Below are 21,372 nucleotides of genomic sequence, written 5' to 3' on the forward strand. Positions count from 1 at the left end.
CATTCGTGCAACATTGGCCAAATGGCAAGCTGGCGCCAACTTTGGCAATCGCTTAACAACAATCGCATATCTCTACATCCATTCTACTTGCTATTATTGGTCATTTAACTGCTTGGGATTCATACATTTCTACATACATATTATTTAGGTTTGATAGCAATGCACTATGGGCCAGGAAACTAATTTTTGTAGAGGAAAAGGCAATTAACACCGAAAGTTACGAAAGCTGAATGTTTTACTAATTATATTTACTAGTAAACGTATAAAACTTCTTTTAGCCATGTTCGTCCGTCCGTCAGTCCGTTAACACGATAACTTGAGTAAAATTTGAGGTATCTTAATGAAATTTGGTATGTAAGTTCCCTGGAACTGATCTCAGATTGCTATTTAAAATTAACGAAATCGGACTATTACCACGCCCACTTTTTCTTGGTAGGTGGGTTGACCTTATGACGTAGAATAGAAAATAAGTAAAATTTTGGACAATGGGCGTGGCACCGCCCACTTTTAAAAGAAGGTAATTTAAAAGTTTTGCAAGCTGTAATTTGGCAGTCGCCCAAAAAATTTTAAAAGTAAAATGTTTACAAAAAATTTAATATCTTTACAGTATATAAATTATATCTACATTCAACTCCAGTAATGATATGGTGCAACAAAATACAAAAATAAAAGAAAATTTTAAAATGGGCGTGGCTCCGCCCTTTCTCATTTAATTTGTCTAGAATACCTTTAATGGCATAATTCGAACAAAAATTTACCAATCCTTGTGAAATTTGATAAAGACCATAGCTTCTATGACGATAACTGTTTTCTGTAAAAATGGGCGAAATCGGATGAAGCCACGACCAGTTTTTATACACAGTCGACCGTCTGTCCTTCCGCTCGGCCGTTAACACGATAACTTGACCAAAAATCGATATATCATTACTAAACTTAGTTCATGTACTTATCTGAACTCACTTTATCTTGGTATTAAAAATGGGCGAAATCCGACTATGACCACGTCCACTTTTTCGATATCGGAAATTTCGAAAATGAAAAAAAATGCCATAGTTCTATACCAAATACGAAAAAGGGATGAAATAAGGTGATTGGATTGGTTGACGTAAAATATAACTTTAGAAAAAAACTTTGTAAAATGGGTGTGATACCTAATATACTAAGTGAAAGGAAATGAAATTAAAAGCCCTTGGAATCATGGCAGGAATACTGTGCGTGGCATTACATATATAAATAAATTAGCGGTTCCCGACATTTGATGTTCTGGGTCACCCTGTTCCACATTTTGGTCGATATTTCTAAAACGCCTTCACATATACAACTAAGTACCGCTCCCTTTTAAAACCCTCATTAATACCTTTAATTTGATATCCATATCGTACAAACACATTCTAGAGTCACCCCTGGTCCACCTTTATGGCGATATCTCGAAAAGGCGTCCACCTATAGAACTAAAGTCCACTCCCTTTTAAAAGACACTTTAATACCTTTCATTTGATAACTATGTCCTGCAAACATATTCAAGGGTTACCTTAGGTTGGTGATTTTCCCTTATTTGACAAAGGATGAAGGGAAATCGTACCAAAAAACATCACCCTTGGTCTACAATTTGGTCGATATTTCCCAAACGTATGGGTAATGGAATTAAAAACCACTTATGAACCATCTACGAAACCCTACGAAACCAACGTAGCTAAGCTCTCAGCTGATTATGTAATGTTCGGTTATACCCGAACTTATCCTTCCTTACTTGTTTAAAATAATTTCGTCCTCTTGGCATATACTAGAAGCTCTCCAGGACATATGCCACATGCTGTATCTAGATGTGACAGCTATATCATTCATAATAACCAGAGCCTTAGCCTTGCAAGCGCAGGGTACGAGCACAAGACATGCTCGAACGTTCCCTTCTCCAAACTGCACTTCCTACATTTGAATCACTGACCAAGTCTTATTTAAAGGAATGTGACGCCAGAAGACAATGTATACAGTCCTCTCTTATTAATGATTGAAATAACTTTGTTGGTCCATATTTGTAAGACCTGTAAGACCTACACATGATTTTCGACACTTTGCAGTCCCACGCTCGGGTCCACGACTTTCGCGCTTGGTCGATCGTGTGCTCCTCTCACCTTTCCTTAATCTCGCCTATCTAATTTGGACCTCTATGGAGCAATCCTCGAAGGATGCGCTCTTTTTAGGTAGCTCATCCGTTCTTCCCATCTATTCCCTGCTTTGCATTGAACACCTGCATATCACCTCTAATTTTTTTAAGGTAGGCTCTTTTTTGTGTGGTTGTCCATTCAACAAGGACTCCGTAGTATAGGATACGCTTTACACTGGCTGTTAATACCCAATAACAGAAAGAGGGCGATAAACCCTAGGTATACCCCAGCATTCTTTTACATGCATAAAGTGTAGTAGAGGCCTTCTTCACTCTCTTTTCAACATTAAGCTTCCGCGACAAATTACTGTCCAGAATGTCAAATTTTTAACCAAATTTTGAGGTAGTTAATGGTAATATGTTATAAAATGACGCATTTCTACTCCTTTCCCTACTCTATTGGAAAAAGAGGCAAAGGGGAGGGCAAATTTTATTGAGAAAGGGGCAGGTGCATTTGCGGAAAGGGCAAAGCTTGTCCGGTTGTCCTGTAAGCTGCAAGTTCAAGTTCCCGTATCTCTTCACGTCTTTCAGACGAATTTTCTGGGATTAAGAATGCGGCGGATGGGGTGCTATACAGTACTACTATAGTAAGAAAATTTAGCATCTAGTCCGATAACCCAACGACTATTAAAGCACTAAGTGCCACTGTGTTACAATCGAGGATGGCATGGGATTGCCTGACTTCGCCTACGGTTGCGTCAAACAATTTTAAAATTAAGATCATTCGGCTCCAGGGGCATAGCAATATCCCAGGCTATATGAGTTGCATATGACCCATCAAGCAGGAAAGGCGTGGACCAAAAATATTGATGGTCTTTGTCGTATATAGTTTCGGCACGTTTCCGAAAATCTCGGAAAGGATTTAGTATGGCCACATGGAACCTTCTTGGCCAAGAGATCCATGAGGAACTTGGGGTAGCCAGAGCCTCGGCTGCCAATAAACAAGATTCACACGGGTAGGTGAAGTTTTACAATTGGAGAGGCTATAAATTGCGCTGGCAACCCCTTGAAAGGATTGCGCTACACAGCCCATTGAATCAGTTTGGTAGTTTAGGCGCCTTTTGCGACATGGATATAAGTTACGTCTCGTCAGTAACAGTATTTGTAAGAAATGCGAGTAGTTGAGCACGTTCTGTGTTCGTGTCCTGTGCTCGCCAGCTCAAGGCCAACGGACCTGTTGTTGTTGTTGTTGTAGCGATTAGGTTACTCCCCGTAGGCTTTGGGGAGTGTTATCGATGTGATGGTCCTTTGTCGGATACAGATCCGATACGCTCCGGTAACACAGCACCATTAAGGTGCTGGCCCGACCATCTCGGGAACGATTTATATGGCCACATTGAACCTTCAGGCCATCCCTCCCTCCCCACCCCCAAGTTCCATGAGGAGCTTGGGGTCGCCAGAGCCTCGTCTGTTAGTGAAACGGGATTCGCCGCTCGAAGGTGAGGTTGACAATTGGGTTGGAGAAGCTACATATTGCGCTACACAACCCCTTGAATCCCGGCCAGCGGACCTTGCAGTAGTTTGTGTAAGAAACATAAATTTCTAATTTTTTGGGAAATTACAAATGTCGCTATCGAGAATTTGGGCAGCGTACGAAGATATATGATTAACTGGCCAGCTTTTCCAGATTTTGGTCTCGGTTCACTACTATATAAGCTGCTATAGCTTACTGGCGGCTGCCGTGATGTTGTGCTAATATTCTTCGTCTACCACACCAGATATCCTGGGTACAAGCCGCGGGAAAAGCAACATCAAACAAAAAGTTTTTCTAAGCGGGGTCGCCCCTCGCCAATGATTTTGCAAGTACTCCAAGTATATTGCTGCTATGAAAAACTTCTCAGTGAAAACCCATCTACCTTGCAGATGCAGTTAGGAGTAGGCGTAACAAGTTTAGATCCCGTCCCGCGATTCATCCATCGACCACCACTCAACCTAACCTAACGCTTCTCAACAAAACACAATGGTTTTTACTGATGGTAACGAGAACTAAAGAAAGCCTCTGGTCCGTAAACGGCTATTTCTCCAGTTTCTCCACCTAACTATGCTCCTCTATCTTGACTATCAAGTCCGCTGTCATCTTTTCACGATGATATTATGCTGCCTAATGCCATCCCCAACTGCCAAATATTGGATGAAATCTTTGGTAATATGCTCATTAAATGGCCTCGGGATGTCTGACATCGAACACCCCTTCACATGTCTCTTAAATCAACCGGATCTAACACCAACATACCAGCATCATTTTGGTTTAGTTTAATTAGGACAGCATGGTCGCTGGAACTATTATTATATGGTCCTCTTTAAGGTACGTATAGGCTACAAAACCACTAAAAAAGGGTTAACGAAACTATATTCATTATAACTGCCTCAAATAGTACTGACTCTATCTAGTTTCCTCGCCCAAAGTGCATTGGAAGTATGTTTTGTCTCATATCTGAAATGCAAATGCCAATTTCCTATGAATGAAGCAAGCTGGTTAACGCATACATATGTACATATGGTATATGCACCTGCGCATGCCACTCCCAACTATCTATGAATTACTCCTTAAAACCCCAATTTCCCATTAAACCTTACCTCAACACCATTAATGCTATCAATTGCTATCTTGCATTTAGTTTTGCTCTTTCTATTTAATTTCTGTTTTTGTTTTTGTTGCCTTGCACTTCCATTTCTAATTTTCATTTCTTGTTAGCGTGCAATTTTCTTCTATACCAATTATTGTTGCAAGCGAATGACAATCAACTATTTTATTTATATGTGTATGTGTCGGTATTTATTTATATAAATCAACTTCCACTTTCTATTTGTGGCAATTACAATCGGATTTTGCATTTTCTCTTTGTGGTTTTAATTCTTGATAATTAGCGCACTAAATGAAGTGACTAAGTATTTAGTGAATTGCTCATTTATGTGACTATTAGCTTTGGTTTGATTCGATTAGTGCAATGTACCAATTCAATTTGGAGGGAAAATAAATCTTTGGCATGAATGTCAATTGAAAAGCTCGTCTGACCACTTTTGATCAATAAATGGATTTACTAAGCGAAGTTAAGCATTTTGTTTTTAAGTTACTGACCTTTAGATTTAGTTAAAAGAAAAACGGTTTATCTCGATGTCTTGCCATTAGGCAAATCTTTTTAATGAGTTCTAGATATTTCTGTATAGTCCAAATATCTGTATAACTTCTCAGGGATGGATATGGTTGATCCATTATAAAGTGGGAGGTAATGAAAAGTTCTCTCATAGGTAGTTCAGTATGACAGCGGCACATCATAGTGAGTATAGCGTCGTGCGATTGACCAGAATCAGAAATCAGCTCTTATTCTTGTTAGATGGCAGACGAGCCGACCACCCTCTGAAATATGAACTGCTCAAATGACCTTAACCGCTCAACTAACCGCACTCTCACAGAAAAACTTTTTTATTTGTAAACACCTTGGTGCACGGTATGTCGAGATCCAGTATATAGTAAGCTAAATCTAAGCGTGAGATTCGAATTCAAACCCCTAAATTGGAACCGAAAATGGACGGAGTGGTATCAATTTGCTGTCGAAGTGCTAACGGTTTGTTATCGAAGAAGTATCGGTTGGTTATGAACGGGTTATTGGAGTGTTATCCACTTCTTATAGATGAGTTATCAGTTTGCTGCACACAGATGCGTCATTGACCAAGTAGCGACGAGTTTTCGATTTGTTAGCAAAGTTTTACAAATTCACAACGATAACAAGAATTATCAATGAGCTCTTAGTTTTTTAAGGGCGAGTCATGGATTTTTAATTGAAAAGTTATCGATTTATTATCGAAAATTTTCGATATGTTATCAACAAATTTTTGATTTGTTATCAGACAGATATCAATCTATTTTTTATAAAAAAGTTATCAATTATTTATCGAAAACCCAACGGTGTGTTATTAAAAAGTTATTGATTTGTTTTAAAAACTTGTAGATTTGTTATGCTACCAATTTCTATCGGAGTGTTATCGATTTGTCATCGAAACTTTATCGATTTGTAAACAAAAAGTTATAGATTTAATATCGAGAAGCAATCAATTTCTTATGGGAGTGCTACAAATTGTTTTACCCATTTTTTATCGACGACTGTTATGAAACCGATAAAAAAAATGTTATAAACCGATAAATAAATAAAAAGCCGATGACTGGGTTATAACAAGCCCATGTCAAACCGATAACTCGACGTCAACAATTCGTTATCGATTAGAAGAGAATGAAACAAATAACTTGTCGGTTGCTATTGATAAGAAGCCGCGCTCTTCGCAAGATGCTCGAAATTATTTTCTTATAGCAAAGTTACCTCAGTTGTGGTTTAACTTCCACCCTGAGGCGAACTCTAGTTGATTTGAAGAGATTGGTTTTCTTGACGTTTACCCATTCAACTTTTCGAGTATTTGGAACTCACACCTTTTATTTAGCTTGACTCTGTGTAGCGAGCGGCCGGCCGGCCCGTCCTTGCGAACGAATTTTGTAATTTAAATTTAATAACTTATTATTAACGATAAGCAACAAGCTTGAAACTTGGAATATAGTTCACAACTCGATGACAATGCAATAATAAGAAAAAAGCTCCGATAGATTGCGCATGGATCGAAATATTTAAAAAAATCGTATTTGTGGTTCGATTTGGCTCATATTTGGAACACATAATACATATGTGCATGAATAGAAAGCGACCTATGAACAAAAATCACCGCCAGGTGGCGCAAGGATCGAGATATTCAAAAAAATTGTATTCGTGGTCCGATTTGGCTCATATTTGGTACAAATATTACATACAGTCCGGTAAAAGTGATATTAAAATACTTTGGAGTTCGTAGAGGGACAAGCATACGTGGCGCCGAGTCGAGTAAAGTCTTTGGAAGGATTATGTATTGAGGACTTAGATTTTAACAAATTGTCAGGAAAGAGTCCTTGTAATAATGAGTCACTAAATGAACTAAATTGAATGAGAAATAATAGGCAATTAAATAAAGACTAAAAACTTGAAAATAAAATAATTTTAAAAAAAGTTTAAGTTAAACGGTTTTATTGAAAACAATATTTACATTAAGTAATAATAATACTAAAAGCTAGAAAATAATTAGGTAGGTCCCATGTGCTAATCATCACACCCATCATCAATTCAAGGCGTTGATCAGATAACTAATTAAATGCGTTGGGCGCGTCAAATTTCTAAAAATGTGAGGCTTAGCATAACCTGATTAAGGTTCAGTTGGTCTTACTTATGACTATCAATAGAAATTTGATGCGTCCAACGCTTTCATTTAATTATCTGCTCAACACCCTGGATTGATGAGGAGTGTGATGACTAGTACCTAGGACCTAACTAAATATTTTCTAGCTTTTAGTATTATCATATTGTAAAGATTTTTGGGAATTCCGCTTATTTGCAGTCTTTTACTAACGTTCGAATCACTAAACTGTTGAATAAATAACTACACTATTCAATAATGCAAAATGGCCTTTATTAAAGTACTTCACAATAACACTTCTACTGCTCAACAGATAGCGTGCTTAAATCAAACTGACTCCCCATACCCCAGCTGGTGTTGCTTTTATACTCTTTGGTTTCCTCGTTGACATATTTTTAGGCGTTTCTCTTTCTAGAATCTGCTACTGTAAAATTAGCAGCTATAACTACAGATGCAGTTATTGTTTCCCCTATGCGCGTGTATATGTGAGTGATACTTCCACCGATGATTGTCTACTTTTGGGAGTATCTCAGATATATGCATGTATTTGTGCTCCCCGCTGCTTGTATGGACATATATAAAGACATAATGATTGATTTATTGATGTGCATAACAAGTCACTGCTTAGTATTGCTTAGAGATGGTAGTATCTCCTAGCGTTGTTAATATCTGTCCCAATATATATTATTTCTATATACTGTTTTTATGTACAAAAAATAAACGATTGTAAGCACACAAAGATATCTATTTGTACTATGCCACTATTGTGAATATTTGCACTGCATTATCGGAAGTTGCTATCATACGCTAGATGGCGGCGCAAGATGTAAGTTTTAATTCATTGATAGAATAGCTGATTACTGTTGATATTTTTAAGAGACTTTTATATTGGTTGCGCAAGATGCGCACGGGTCCGACTCGTTATTACTTAATGTAAGTATAGTTTTCACCGTTTAACCAAAGATTTTTTTTTATTATTTTATTTGTGTGTTTTGTTATATTACACTTAGAACAACTAAAGGTGAAAGCACCTGTTACACATTAAATAAGCCCATTGGTATTCCCTTATTACCCCGCACAACTCATTCCCGACATGTAATTCATTGCATCATGTACAAGATAACAAAATAAGTACAGCCCTAATGTGTGTCACAACACAAAGCAAAACCCAGAAAAAACAAATGTGGAAAAACGTTAAACAGCTCATGAGTTCTGAATCAGTCCACTGTGCTCAACATTATCGGCATTTTTAATCGCGATCTATTTCAGTTGAAAATTTTACACCTTTGCACTGCACGTGAATCGCTTACACGTATGTGAGTATGTAAGTGAACCTTGTTCCGTTGTAACGCTCGTGACTGGGACATTAAAAGGTGTTTGGTATACTTTACGTGTTTAACCACTTTAAATTGTTGTCATTTCTATGGCGTTTCTGAGATAATTAATCTGTTATCTGCATAATTAGTGTAAAGATACTTTTGACTGCTTAAATAAACAGACAAACAAAATCGTTTGTTTGTGGTTTTAATAAGCAGCCACTTGTTTTCAAGAAGTTTGTTTTCTTTTTTTGTTGTATTTTTGTATTTTTCGTTTTTCTTCAGATCTACATAGATACGAGTAGTATGAAAGTGTACGCCAAGTGCTGCATATCGCCGATCGTGTGTAATTTAGTGGCTCTCGTATGGCGCATGCGTGTAGCACGCAACTCGTTTTTTTTTCAATGTAACTGTAACAGAAACTTTGTACTGTTAGTTTACATAAGTGTCCTGCATGTTAAATTGCAGGTCACAATGGGGATTGTACGAGGCTACGAAATCAGTGGACACGGGCACTCCGCAGAGAGAGGTGCTATCACCTCGGCTGTGGATGCTGGTCATCAACCAACTGCTCAGGCGATTCGATGAGGGACCCGTAAAACTAACGGCTTACGCAGATGACGTTGCAATTGTCATAAGTGGAAAGTGCCTTCCAACGATTAGTTCTTTGATGGATCGGTCGCTTCGAGATATACATACCTGGGCATCTAATGTCGGGTTGAAAGTCAATGCGGCGAAGACCGATATGGTCTTGTTTACAAAGAGGTACAAGGTCCCAATTTGGACCAGGCCTAAGTTAGGAGGGGTGAACTTACAGGAAAAACTTTGCACAAAATATCTACGAATCATCCTACACAGTAAGCTGTCAAGGAAGCTTAACGTGGAGGAGAGGGTCAAGAAGGCCTCAACAGCACTCTATGCATGTAAAATAATGCTGGGTTGTACGTGGGGCTTATCGCCCTCTTTCTCATTGCGTTTTTACAGCGATTGTAAACCCTATTTTATACTATGGAGTTCTTGTTTGGTGGAAAGCCACACAAAAAAGAACATACCTCAAAAAATTAGAGGGGGTATGCAGATTATTGATGCGTAGCATTACGGCAGCCCTGAAAACAATCCCGACGGCTGCACTGTATGCCATTCTGCACATTCCACCTGTAGACCTGGTAGCAAAGAACATAGCATTAACAACCGCAACCAGGCTCGGTGCCTCGGGGCAGCTGGAGCGCCGATCATATGGCCATAGTAGTATAGCGTCATCAATCACAAGACGAGCATACTACCTGATTCCCTATCTGCGCTTCGAGGGAGATCTTAAGGCCACAATAAAGGTGGATGGTTGGCGCAAGGGTGCGCAAATGGCGGAAGAGGCGATACATGAGTAGGGTCTGTTTTTATATTGACAGTCAGGCAGCAATTAAAACAGTAATCTCGCATAGCACAGCATCTGAATGCGTGTTAGAGTGTAAGCAGTCTCTGGAGAGAATCGGGACAGGGAGAAGCATACAGCTATATTGGCATATGGGAATAGATGGGAATGAAAAAGCGGACGAACTAGCTAAACAGGGCGCATCCCTTGAAGCTTTCTCCGTAGACGTCCCAATTAGACTGGGCGAGATTAAGCGAAGGCGAGAGGTGCACATGATCGACCAAGCGGGAAAGGCGTGGGTTCAAGCGCGGGGCTGTAAAGTGTCGAAGATTATGTGTAGGTCTTACAACCTTAGACTAACAAAGTTGCTTCTATCATTAAAAAGAGAGGACTGTAGACTCATGACGGGTATTCTGACTGGACACTGCCTTCTGGCGTCACATGCCTTTAAATTAGGCTTGGTCAGTGATAGCAGATGTAGGAAGTGCGGGTTGGAAGAGGAAAAGAACGAGCGCGTTCTGTGCTCGTGCCCTGTACTTGCCGGGCTAAGACTCCAGCTATTAGGAGTGACACAGCTGTCAGATCTGGAAGCAGCAAGTGGCTTAAGTCCTAGGAAGCTTCTAGTATTTGCCAAGAGGACGCAGTTATTTTATAACATAGTTATGATAGGGGTTTTCAGTTTGGTCGTTAAAACAAACTTCTGGTAACACTACGGACTCAATCAGTTTATGTGAGGTCTCATGGACCGGTCAGTTCAACTTAACCTAACCTTACAGAAGTGTCGGAAATAGTTGTAACCATGGTGGAACGATACAAGGTGGCAGCATGGTGACATACCTACAAACATAAATAAAAATCCCATGTACTTTGTTTTTGTGAATTCGATGGACAAATGTCAAAATCGTACGCGCCGGAAGTTGATGTATCACATCAAATAAAAAAAGTTTATAATCAGCTGTCCCATGCTGCCACCTTGTATCGTTCCATCATGGTTGTAACTGTGTTCTACGCTTTTGGTGGCATTTTCATTTAAGATATTGGCACATGAATTTGATATTTCATTTTTTTAGTGATTTTAGAGAAAAATTACAAAATTTCAAATGGCGATGGCTACTAGGGCATGTTTCTGAATTGCACTTTCTCAGCAGCTAGTTTGTTGTGAGTTGAGTATTGAACTCGAAATCTCCAACATTCATACTTTATACTAGTGTAAATACAGATGCCTTTATCTACTCCGCCATATGAATGTCCCGCTCCTAGTTTTGCAATTGATCTCTAAGTATTGCCTTTTTGTTGCTATTCCTTTATACAATATTAGATACATACCAATTCTATATGTTTTAATCCTTATTGTGTGGAATACTTACAAGCGCGCCCTTAAGAGCGTCAGATAATTTATAGTGTGATAATAGGTTTCTCTATCTATGATATCGCATTCAGTTATTCAAGAACAAGAAATAGTTATTTTATGCATTATATTTATTTCCATGTTAACTTATCTCAACTCATCGGTTTGTTTTAAGACAGATACTGGTAAAAGTTCACTTTAAACATCAGTGACATCACACCTGTACTTAATACGGCGCCGCCGTGGTGTGGTGGTAGCGTGCCGAGGGCGAGAGAGTTTTTCTGATCGAGGTCGCCCCACGGAAGTGGATTGGCAAACACTTCTTTTATATTTCTGCCATGAGAAGCTTTTCAGTCACTCCCATTCGGAGTCGGCATAAGAGTTGGTCGAGTTCCACAAATTTGTAGGAAAAATTAAAAGGAACACAAATAAGAAAGACATCTCCTCTGAGGTAGATCACGCCAAGTATTTATTTTTTTATTTAGATCTGTAATTGGTCGATAAGAAACCTATATGAAACCAATAAGAAGCCAATGATACGGCGAAAACAAGCCGATAACAAACCTATAACTGGACGATAACAATTCGCTGACACTTTCAGTGACCAAGTCCTCGGCGACCTACTTTACGACATGGACAAAGCAAATTTTAGCACAATTGGACATGCACGTCGATAGGATTATGTTCGATATTGACCTAAATTTCCAGGAGCATGCAACCGCAGTTACACTAAAAGTTCAGAGCGGCAAAAAAAAGTCAACTCTCTTGCTGGCAGCAATTGGGTCAAAGGCAAAAAAACGTTGATAGCTACCTATAAAGGGAATGTATAGCCGCTTGTATGGCACGCATCTTTGATATGGTCACTTAATAGAAAGGAGGAAGCTGCAGGCCCGTCAATGTCGGGATGTTTTCTTCTGACACTAGAGTATAATAAAGGCAGTGAGCGGGCATACTTGCCATAAAGGAAAACGAAGTGCTGAACAAACAATTTCTGTTAAATTCCCAAAAACAGAGGCATCCTAACAAGCAACTGATTGATGCGGCCTACCTCCCAGGGATATAAGGCAACATTTCCGTGACCATAACGATGAGCTTCGACGAATAAAAATTCTGCCCTTTCAACCGAAATAGCATGAAAAGGCCCTCGCCCTAATCCGAAAACCATCGGCAAAGTCTCATGCCCATAATGCTAGGCGGACTCCGTTCTCAGAGTACAATATCCGAAACTTGCAGTGGATGAAAGCAGACTTCCCAGGGAGATGTGCTTAACTCTGGCACAAGGCTACTCCGTATTCGCTTCAGCCATCAACAAGTGCCGCGTTACAGTTTCTAGTTATGCTGTTATCCTCAGGGACCGCCGTGGTGTGATGGTAGCATGCTCCGCCTACCACACCGAAGATCCTGGGTTTAGACCACGGGCAAAGCAATATCAAAACTTTAGAAACAAGTTTTTTCAATTAAAATAAAGTTTTTCTAAGCGGGGTCGCCCTTCGGCAGTGATCTGGCAAGCACTCCGAGTGTATTTCTGCCATGAAAAAACTACTCAGTAAAAACTTATCTCTCTTGCAGATGCCGTTCGGAGTCGGCGTAAAACATGTAGGTACCCTATCGCCAATTCATGGAAAAATTAAAAGGTGCACGAAATTGGAGAAGAAGCTTGGCCTAAAGTATCTTCGGAGGATATCGCGCCTTAAATTTATTTTATTTATTTGTTATCCTCTGGGTCCCATATGATATTAGTATTAAACTAGTTCGATGCAATTCATATCACCCTTAATCGCGCCAGAGATGAACTTAAGGTTTTAGTGATCAATCAGGGTAAACATACATCGAGCTCCTGTTAGAAAACTTCGAATCATCCGTGAACGAGTTAACCAGTTCACTGCCCCATATCCATTAATTTTCCCACACCTCTCTCGCGGATATGACTGTTCTGAAATTTTCCAGGGGACAGTGGTTGGCACAAAATATGCTGTCTTGTGTGCCATAAAGTCAAGACCAGTCTACCAGATTTTCAAGAATTCTCCAAAATTGTAAATACTATTGTTTGTGGTATATAAATGAGATGGTTCAATTCATTTAAACAATAATTAAACTATTTAAAATTTTTAAACAAAGTTTATTCAACACAAACAAACTGGGCTCAACTAAACATTGTGTGAAATATAAGAAATTTTAAAAACTCAAAAATAAAAAAACTCAATATAGCAATGTGATTGTATGTATATGTTAGAGCTGATAGATGGAATTTTTATAAGCTATAGCATTTTCAGTGTACTTACGTCCAAGACAGGTGTGTTTACGGAACTGCAGGAAACCCTCGACACAACGACAGGCACCGTCCAAGCAGCTACTATTAGCCACCTTCATCGTGCATTGATCATTTAGAACGCAATCACCACCCAGAAGTTGTGCTGTAAAAGAAGAGAAAAATTTAATTCAATAAATGTATAGACGCACATATGCAGGGTCGGATTAACAAGTAGGCAGAATAGGTAGTTGCCTGAAAAATACTTCTAAAATTTCTGGGAGGCACATTCGAATGCGACGAATGAAGTTTACGATTCATTTGATATCATATTGGAGGCTCTAGAAATCATTGCTAATGATGAATCACAAAATACTGATACTCGTTATGAGGCGACGTGTATTGCGAATAAAATGCAAAAATTCTAATTTGGTTTCATATTGATTTTATGGAACTCCATTTTGACTGCTATACGTTCAGTGAGTAAGTCATTGTAAAGTGCAAAAGCAGATTTGCAACCGTGTGCTTTTTTGTACGGATCGTTAGAAGAGAGTTTAGTTTCATTCCGTGAAAAGTTCAATGATTTCGAGAAACAAACAAAACAATTATTACCTGGTGAATGTTATACAGAAATCGTTAAACATACTCGTCGTAGAAAAAACAACCTATGTGACGGAAACGCCTCGCGATGATTTTAGGACAAAGGGTTTCCTCAAAATCATCGACAATCTTCACAGTGAAATCAATCGATGTGCGAAAGTGTATATGGAAGTTTCAGAGAGATTTGCATTTCTCATCAACTTTTCTCTAAGTGTTGGAGACCTCTACGAAGCTATAAATAACTTAGTTTGTTTTTATTCTAGAGCTTTGGAAGAATATTTCATTGAAATGAAACAATTCAAAAAGTTACGTTAATTACAGATACACTGATACACAAAAAACTCATAGTCATTTGTATAACATTCTAATGGAAGATCAATTAGCCCATGTATTTTCTAACACAGAAATATCTCTTCGTATTTTTTTGACACTAATGATCACAAATTGTTCTGCCGCACGATCCTTCTCGCAATTAAAAAGAATCAAAGCTGCTGAAAGAGCTACAACGCAATAAGAGCGACTCGAGATGTTAGGCATACTTTGCATTGAGTCAGATTTATTGAACAAAATCGATATTGATGATATAATTGATGAATTTGCCGAAACGAAATGTAGAAAACGACATGTTTAAAATGTAGGTAGTAATTTTATTGATATTATTATATTGTGACAATAAAATTTTTATGAAAGATATAAGTTTGTACTTTTTAATCGAAAAAAGAAGGGAACGGACGTGAAAAAAGCGCCCCCAAATTGATGGTTGCCTAGGGCCCCGTTGAGGGTTAATCCGACCCTGTACGTATGTATGTATGCCACGTACATAAGTAATAAAAAAATGCAAAAACCATACAAATTTATGAATGGTGTGTATTAGAAAAGCAAATAATACAGAAAAGTCAAATAAAATCAATGGCAAGAAAAGCGTTAGATAGTAAGAGGGACGTGGTCAATACATACATACATACATACATATTTGCATACTTATGTGACAAGTGAGGCTATTAAAGCATCTAACAGACATAAGTTCCAATTCACATACAAATTAACAATCAACGAAACGCTGAGAACAAACTAACAAAGAAGGGTGTCTAAGTACGGGTGTAGCCGAACATTATATACTCAGTGTGAGTTTTAGTTATACAGTTCATTTCAGATAAATTACTTTTCTAATCCTACTAAGGCACATTTTTGGTAGAAAGTATTATCAAAACTGTGTGTGGCTATTAACTGATATTTTCCATTATAAGGGAAACAATGCGTACCAACTTATGTATACGTCGAATTCTTCTTCGAGTTACGGCCCCAAAACCATAAGATATTGCTTTGACAAACAATTTTTTTTTATTTCCTGTTTCTCGTTATAATGACACTTTTAAACTAAAATATCACTAATATAAAACAATGGTTCGAAAAGATGTTGCATATTACATTCATCTACGAACTTTCCCAAAATCCATTAAATGAAAGTGGACGTGGTCTTTAACCGATCTAAACGATTTTTACTAGAAATGTTTCTTGTTATAAGCCTAACATGTACATATATCGAATTTTGTTACGAGTGATTTATTTTTTTTAGAAATGTTGTTTCGTGCCTGCTCGAAATAGGGGCGTGGGCACCACCCATTTATAAAAAAAATATGTCTCCAAATTTTCTCTTACACTAAAACTTGCTAAGTGAAATATCATTGGTACAAAACTATTTTTCCCTAAGATATAGCTTATTACTATAGTCTATGATCCTTTTAAACATCCTTTATATAAAAGTAGGCGTGTCTCTTAACCGATTTCACCAATTTTTCTTCGAAACGCTCCTTATAGCAAAAGCAACTCCTCTGCCGAATTTTGTTATAATAGGTTGTACGGTTTTTGATTAATCATATTTGTAAAATTGATTTTAACACAAGTGGGCGTTACCACGCCCATTTTCAAAAATATTTTCAAACTTCTATCAAGAGTCTTAGGACCGATTTCACCCACTCGACTTAGGCTACAACTTAGTTGCAACTTAAGTTAGGCCAGATTTGAGACTAAGTTTTTTTCGGTTTCACCAACTTAGCTACTAAATCCATTTGACATACAAAAACCTTATCAGCTGTTTTATACATAGTAGTATTTTTGGCTACGTTTTAATTACACGCCACCCAGTGAATTCACACAATAGCGGGGTTGCTATATCAATACTGCCATTTAATTCGACTCAAAATTGTACTACAGCAACACTGTTGGAGGTCGAGAAAAAGCCAGCTGGCAGGTAGGCTAATTTGTGACTCAGCTAAGTATTGGTGGCCAAACAGAAAGATTAAAAAATATGACTTAACTAAATTAAGTCGAGTTGGTGAAATCCACCCTTAATGTCTGTCTACACATCAAATTTCAATATTCTAGGTGTACTTTTTTCTAAATGTTTTTTGTGTTTTCCAAGATGTTATATATATATATAAAAATGGGCGTGGTTATCATCCGACTTCGCTTATTTTAAATAGCGATGGGAGAGGAGTGCCAAGAAGTCAATTTACTAGAGCTGGATTTCGATTCGATTCTCAATCTATTTAATCGATCTTTTTTTTAGAAATGTAGAATCGATTTTTTAAATCGTTCGATTCTTTAGGTATCGAAGTTTTCATAACTATCTACTTCACGGCTGCTTGAGGAAATACATATTCTGTAATTTTTGTTTTTATAAATTTAGCTTTATTGTGTTGGTGGCTTCGAGAGAAAGGAGAAAGATGAAGAAATTTCTTCGCACTTCTGGTCAGCAATATATTGAATATGTGTTTATCTATTTTGTGGTATGCTATTGTGTTCAGTACGAAATTAATACCACAGTTTTAGATTCTAGTAAGCCAATTGAAAGTGACTGAAGGGGAATTCAATCTTATAAGTAATCCAAAGATTCGCAGATCTGTTGTCTGGAAGTATTTTAGTCAAGTGCAGGGCGATTATGCGAAATGCAAATCGTACTGAAAAAAATGCAAAACAGGTGGAAATACAACCAATTTGTTAAACCACTTGAAGCGGTCACATCCAACGTTGATGGAAATATATTCGTCAACAGCTCTTATAGAATCCTTTTTTGAACCTAATAACAACAACATAAGGAAGTCTCAGTCTGTAGATGAGCGAAAAAAACAACTGGATTGTGCTTTGATTAGAATGATTGCCACAGATATGCAACCCTTTAGAATTGTCGAAGATAACGGATTCAGATCTTTTACACAATGCTTGAATTCTCGGTACGTTTTACCTTAACGAGTAACATTTTAACAAATATATAAAATCATTACTTTTTATGGCATAGACAGCAGCAAACACGAAAACAGAAGTGGCAATTTTTATGAAATTACGTCAATTAAAATCCTTTTTCCTTTTTATTTTCAATAAGCTAAGAAAATACTTCCATAAAGTATTTAACTCAAACTACGCAAACCATGACACAAATTGCCGTATGTTGCCAACTGAAAGTTCCGTATACCTCACTGATTAAAAAGCTGCAAGCGTATACTGAGAACATGTTACCTTACTTATGTAATAAATACTTTCTTTTTATATGACGCTGAACATAGATTGATTCAAATGCCCTAAACGAAGCGAGAACATTATACATATTGTAATTAGGGCTGGGACTATCCGCATATTCGAATATCCGGATATCCATACGAATATCCGTTGACACGGATAAAATCAGGACGGCATGGATATCCGCTTAATATTCGTTTGTGAAGTTATCCGGATTATGAAGATCCAGTTAATAACCGTATTTCTGGATATCCAGTGTAATCAACAAATTGATGTACCATATATGTTTATTTAACATTAATAACAATAAATTCGTGGTGTATTTAAATCAATTAACAGCGTTTTTTCACAAATAAAAAAATCGCACTGTTCTTATTTTCACTTGTTTGTAAAATTGTAGCTTTTTAATTTTTGACGTTAATTTAATAATCTACAAACATATTTTGTAAATAATTTTTCGATGTTTGCTTCGTTCAATTCTGATATGCCGGTTAGCCGAACAGCGAATATCCGGAATTCCCATTTATGAATCCGGATATCCGGATAGCCGGATTTTTTGCTTAGCTATCCGGTTATTCGAATATCCGGTTTATCCGGATAGTTGAAAAATCCGGATGCAGTTCACAGCTCTAATTGTAAAAATAAGTATTAAAGAAGAAAGTGTATTGGTTAATGTTACCAAGGTTGGTTTGCCTACATTTAGAAATAAAAGATTCAAAAAAGGGCAAAAAGTATGAAATTTCGGTAAAGACTACTAATTATGTCACTACGATGAAAGGATCAAGTGAAGCCCCATGTGGCATTCCTTGATGCTTCGAATTTTGTCGGCAGGCAACGAAACAAAAGAGAAACTGTCTAGCTTTATTTGTCGGAAAAAAACGTGTAAATGGTTAAGTACGTAAGCAAGTACACTGTTACAAAGAATAAGCAAAATATAAATAAACTATATTTGGTTCGATTTAATCGATTAAATCGATTTTATTCTTGAACCGAATCTACCATTTACTAAATTTCAATAAGATATCTGAATATTTACTCCAGTAATCTTGATCACAGACAGGCGGACGGACGGACATGGCTAAATCAATTCCATGTTTAATTCTGAGCATTTTGCTATATTCCTGCAAAAATTGTTGGAGCATGTGGTCCACTGGAGTACTTACCATTATACTCCACAGTAATGCATCAATGGACCAACTCATGTTTCTACACGAACATATTGTAAGCCGATAATTGCTCGTTTTTAACGATTGTAATCACTACACGATGTTTATTGGACTGTGGGTACTCCATGGATTACTCTGATGTAATGCAGAGCTGGAGTATATGGTCCAGTCCTAGGATATCGCAATGTTAATTGGACCATATTTTTTGTATGTAAGGTGGTTAATTTTGGAGCACTCGCTTGGTCCATAGCGAGTACTCCATACAAGCATTCATGGAGTACTCGCGATTTTTGCAGGGATGGAAGTCTATATATACCTCAATTCGTTTATGCTGTTACAATCAACCGTTATGTTGCCAAAGTTAATATACTTTGTGTGCAAAGCACGCTGAGTATAAAAATACACAAGCTTGCATCTATAAATGTGTGTTAGAAGCTAGCTGAGGGCTTACGTTATAACTGCAGTGTGATGGAGTTAACGTCAAGTATGGACATTCATTGTTTTTGTTGGCATTTCGTATGCAAATAGAAAATTTTGTAGTGCACACAAAGGTATGAGCAGCGTTGCTTTCTGCTTAAACCAAGTAATGAGTTGCATGCTGCATGCAATTTATGAATGTGCCATTACGTAGAAAAACAAAACAAGAACCCAACCCAGATCGTGATGTATGTGTGTGTGTGCGTGTGCATTTAAGGTGTTATGTTTTAGCGGTAAGTGAGAAAGTAATTTGTGATTACGTGCGCTATGTATTATACCTGTATATGTATTTATTTATCGGCATATAGGTATATGTCTAAAACAAACAGGGAAGAGAATGCAAAACTTTAGCGGGCCAACTTGTTGCTGCAACAGTCATGTACCTATGATGTATCATGTAAGCATCTACAAATTTTTTAAATAACGTAATAAAACAGCTGAAGTAACAGATGAAGCAAACGTGCATTTTTGTGCATGTGAAAATTTACATAATTGTGTGCTACGGAGTTTTAAAATTCAATAACCGAAGCAGCTGCTAAACATTCATATATAAAATTAGGCAAAAGTAGAAGAATGTATAGAAATCGCTCAAATTAGTATTTGGTATTTAGTATTTATTTATTAAGCTAATTAGAATGCAAAATCTTACAGGCTAAGTAGAAATATGTGGTAACAGTAAGCAAATTACTAGTATAAATAAATGGCTTACTTATAAAAAGGGTTTATTGTACTTAAAAAGCGCTCTTTTGAGCAAGAAAAATCTATTTCCAAATAATTTAAAATTCTATTAAACTCAATCAAGGTTCTAGTAATTGGAGCAGTGATTGCATAAAGAGCTTTGAAAAGACGAACATTGAAGAATTCAGAGTTCCTAAGCGCTGTGGCAGGAATGTTTATGAAAATCCTCTCAAGGAGCATTGGGCAGTCAGTCGCACAGCGAAAAATGTCAAAAATAAACGACAGCGACAAAATTATTCTCCTGTTCTACAGTGACTTTAAATTAATCAATAGGCATCTAGCTTCATAAGTCGGAATGGGTCCAGAGAAGCGTAAGCTGCGCAAAGCAAAATATAATAATACTTTCTGGATCCGCTCGATTCTTGCAATGTGGCACTGATAATACGGCGACCAAATGAAACAAGCATACTCAAGTTTAGAGCGCACAAACGCTGTATACAAAAGCTTTAGCGTATAAGGGTCAGTAAACTCCGAGGTATGACGTCTAAAAAATGCAAGCATAGCGTACGATTTCGAGATGCAAAGGTTAATATGGTTTGCGAAAGTAAATTTGGAGTCAAAAGTTACTCCCAGACCTTTTATTTCACTAATCCTTGTAAGGGGCGAGTTAGATAAATGGTATGAGGTATCGATGACATTAACGCGTTTTGAAAAAGTTATATGAAAACATTTTTTTTAAGTTAAGAGTTAATCGATTGCTATTACACCATGTACTTAAATTATCCAAATCTAATTGCATCAATACAGAGTCATGCTAACTGTGAATAAGTGAATCGATTTTTAAATCATCCGCATTTATTAGAAGCCTAACTGCAGAGAAGCCAGAGCGAATGTCATTAATGAACAATATGAAGAAAAGTGGTCCTAGGATGCTTCCTTGTGGGACATCAGAACAAGCAACGAAAGGCGAAGACCTCACATTGTCCACAACAACCCTACAACTGCGATTTTGTAGGTATGATTCAATCCATTTTAGAAACACTGAGTGGAGACCCATACAGGCCAACTTCTTAACCAAGACTACATGAGAAACCCGATCAAAAGCTTTAGAAAAGTCCGTATATACTGTGTCAGCCTGACACCCAGACTGAAAAGCTTCGATGCAATCATCAGAAAAATAGCTAAGTTAGTCAAAGTTGAGCGTCCGGGAAGAAAGCCATGTTGCTCTGGAAACACAATATTTCTAACAAAAAAAAGTAATTTTTCTTGAATTATGCAT

General features: G+C 37.5%; 1 protein-coding gene across 1 annotated transcript in view; it reads right to left on the reverse strand.

The window, feature by feature from the left end:
- ImpE1 (Ecdysone-inducible gene E1) overlaps nt 1–21,372 on the reverse strand; it is a 169,017-nt gene that overhangs the window by 37,945 nt on the left and 109,700 nt on the right. Inside the window, exon 4 of the mRNA XM_067787938.1 lies at nt 13,691–13,822. Coding sequence (XP_067644039.1) covers nt 13,691–13,822 — 132 coding nt within the window. The remainder of the gene's footprint in view (nt 1–13,690; nt 13,823–21,372) is intronic.

This window comes from Eurosta solidaginis, chromosome 5 (assembly GCF_040869045.1).
Source record: "Eurosta solidaginis isolate ZX-2024a chromosome 5, ASM4086904v1, whole genome shotgun sequence".
NCBI lineage: Eukaryota > Metazoa > Arthropoda > Insecta > Diptera > Tephritidae > Eurosta > Eurosta solidaginis.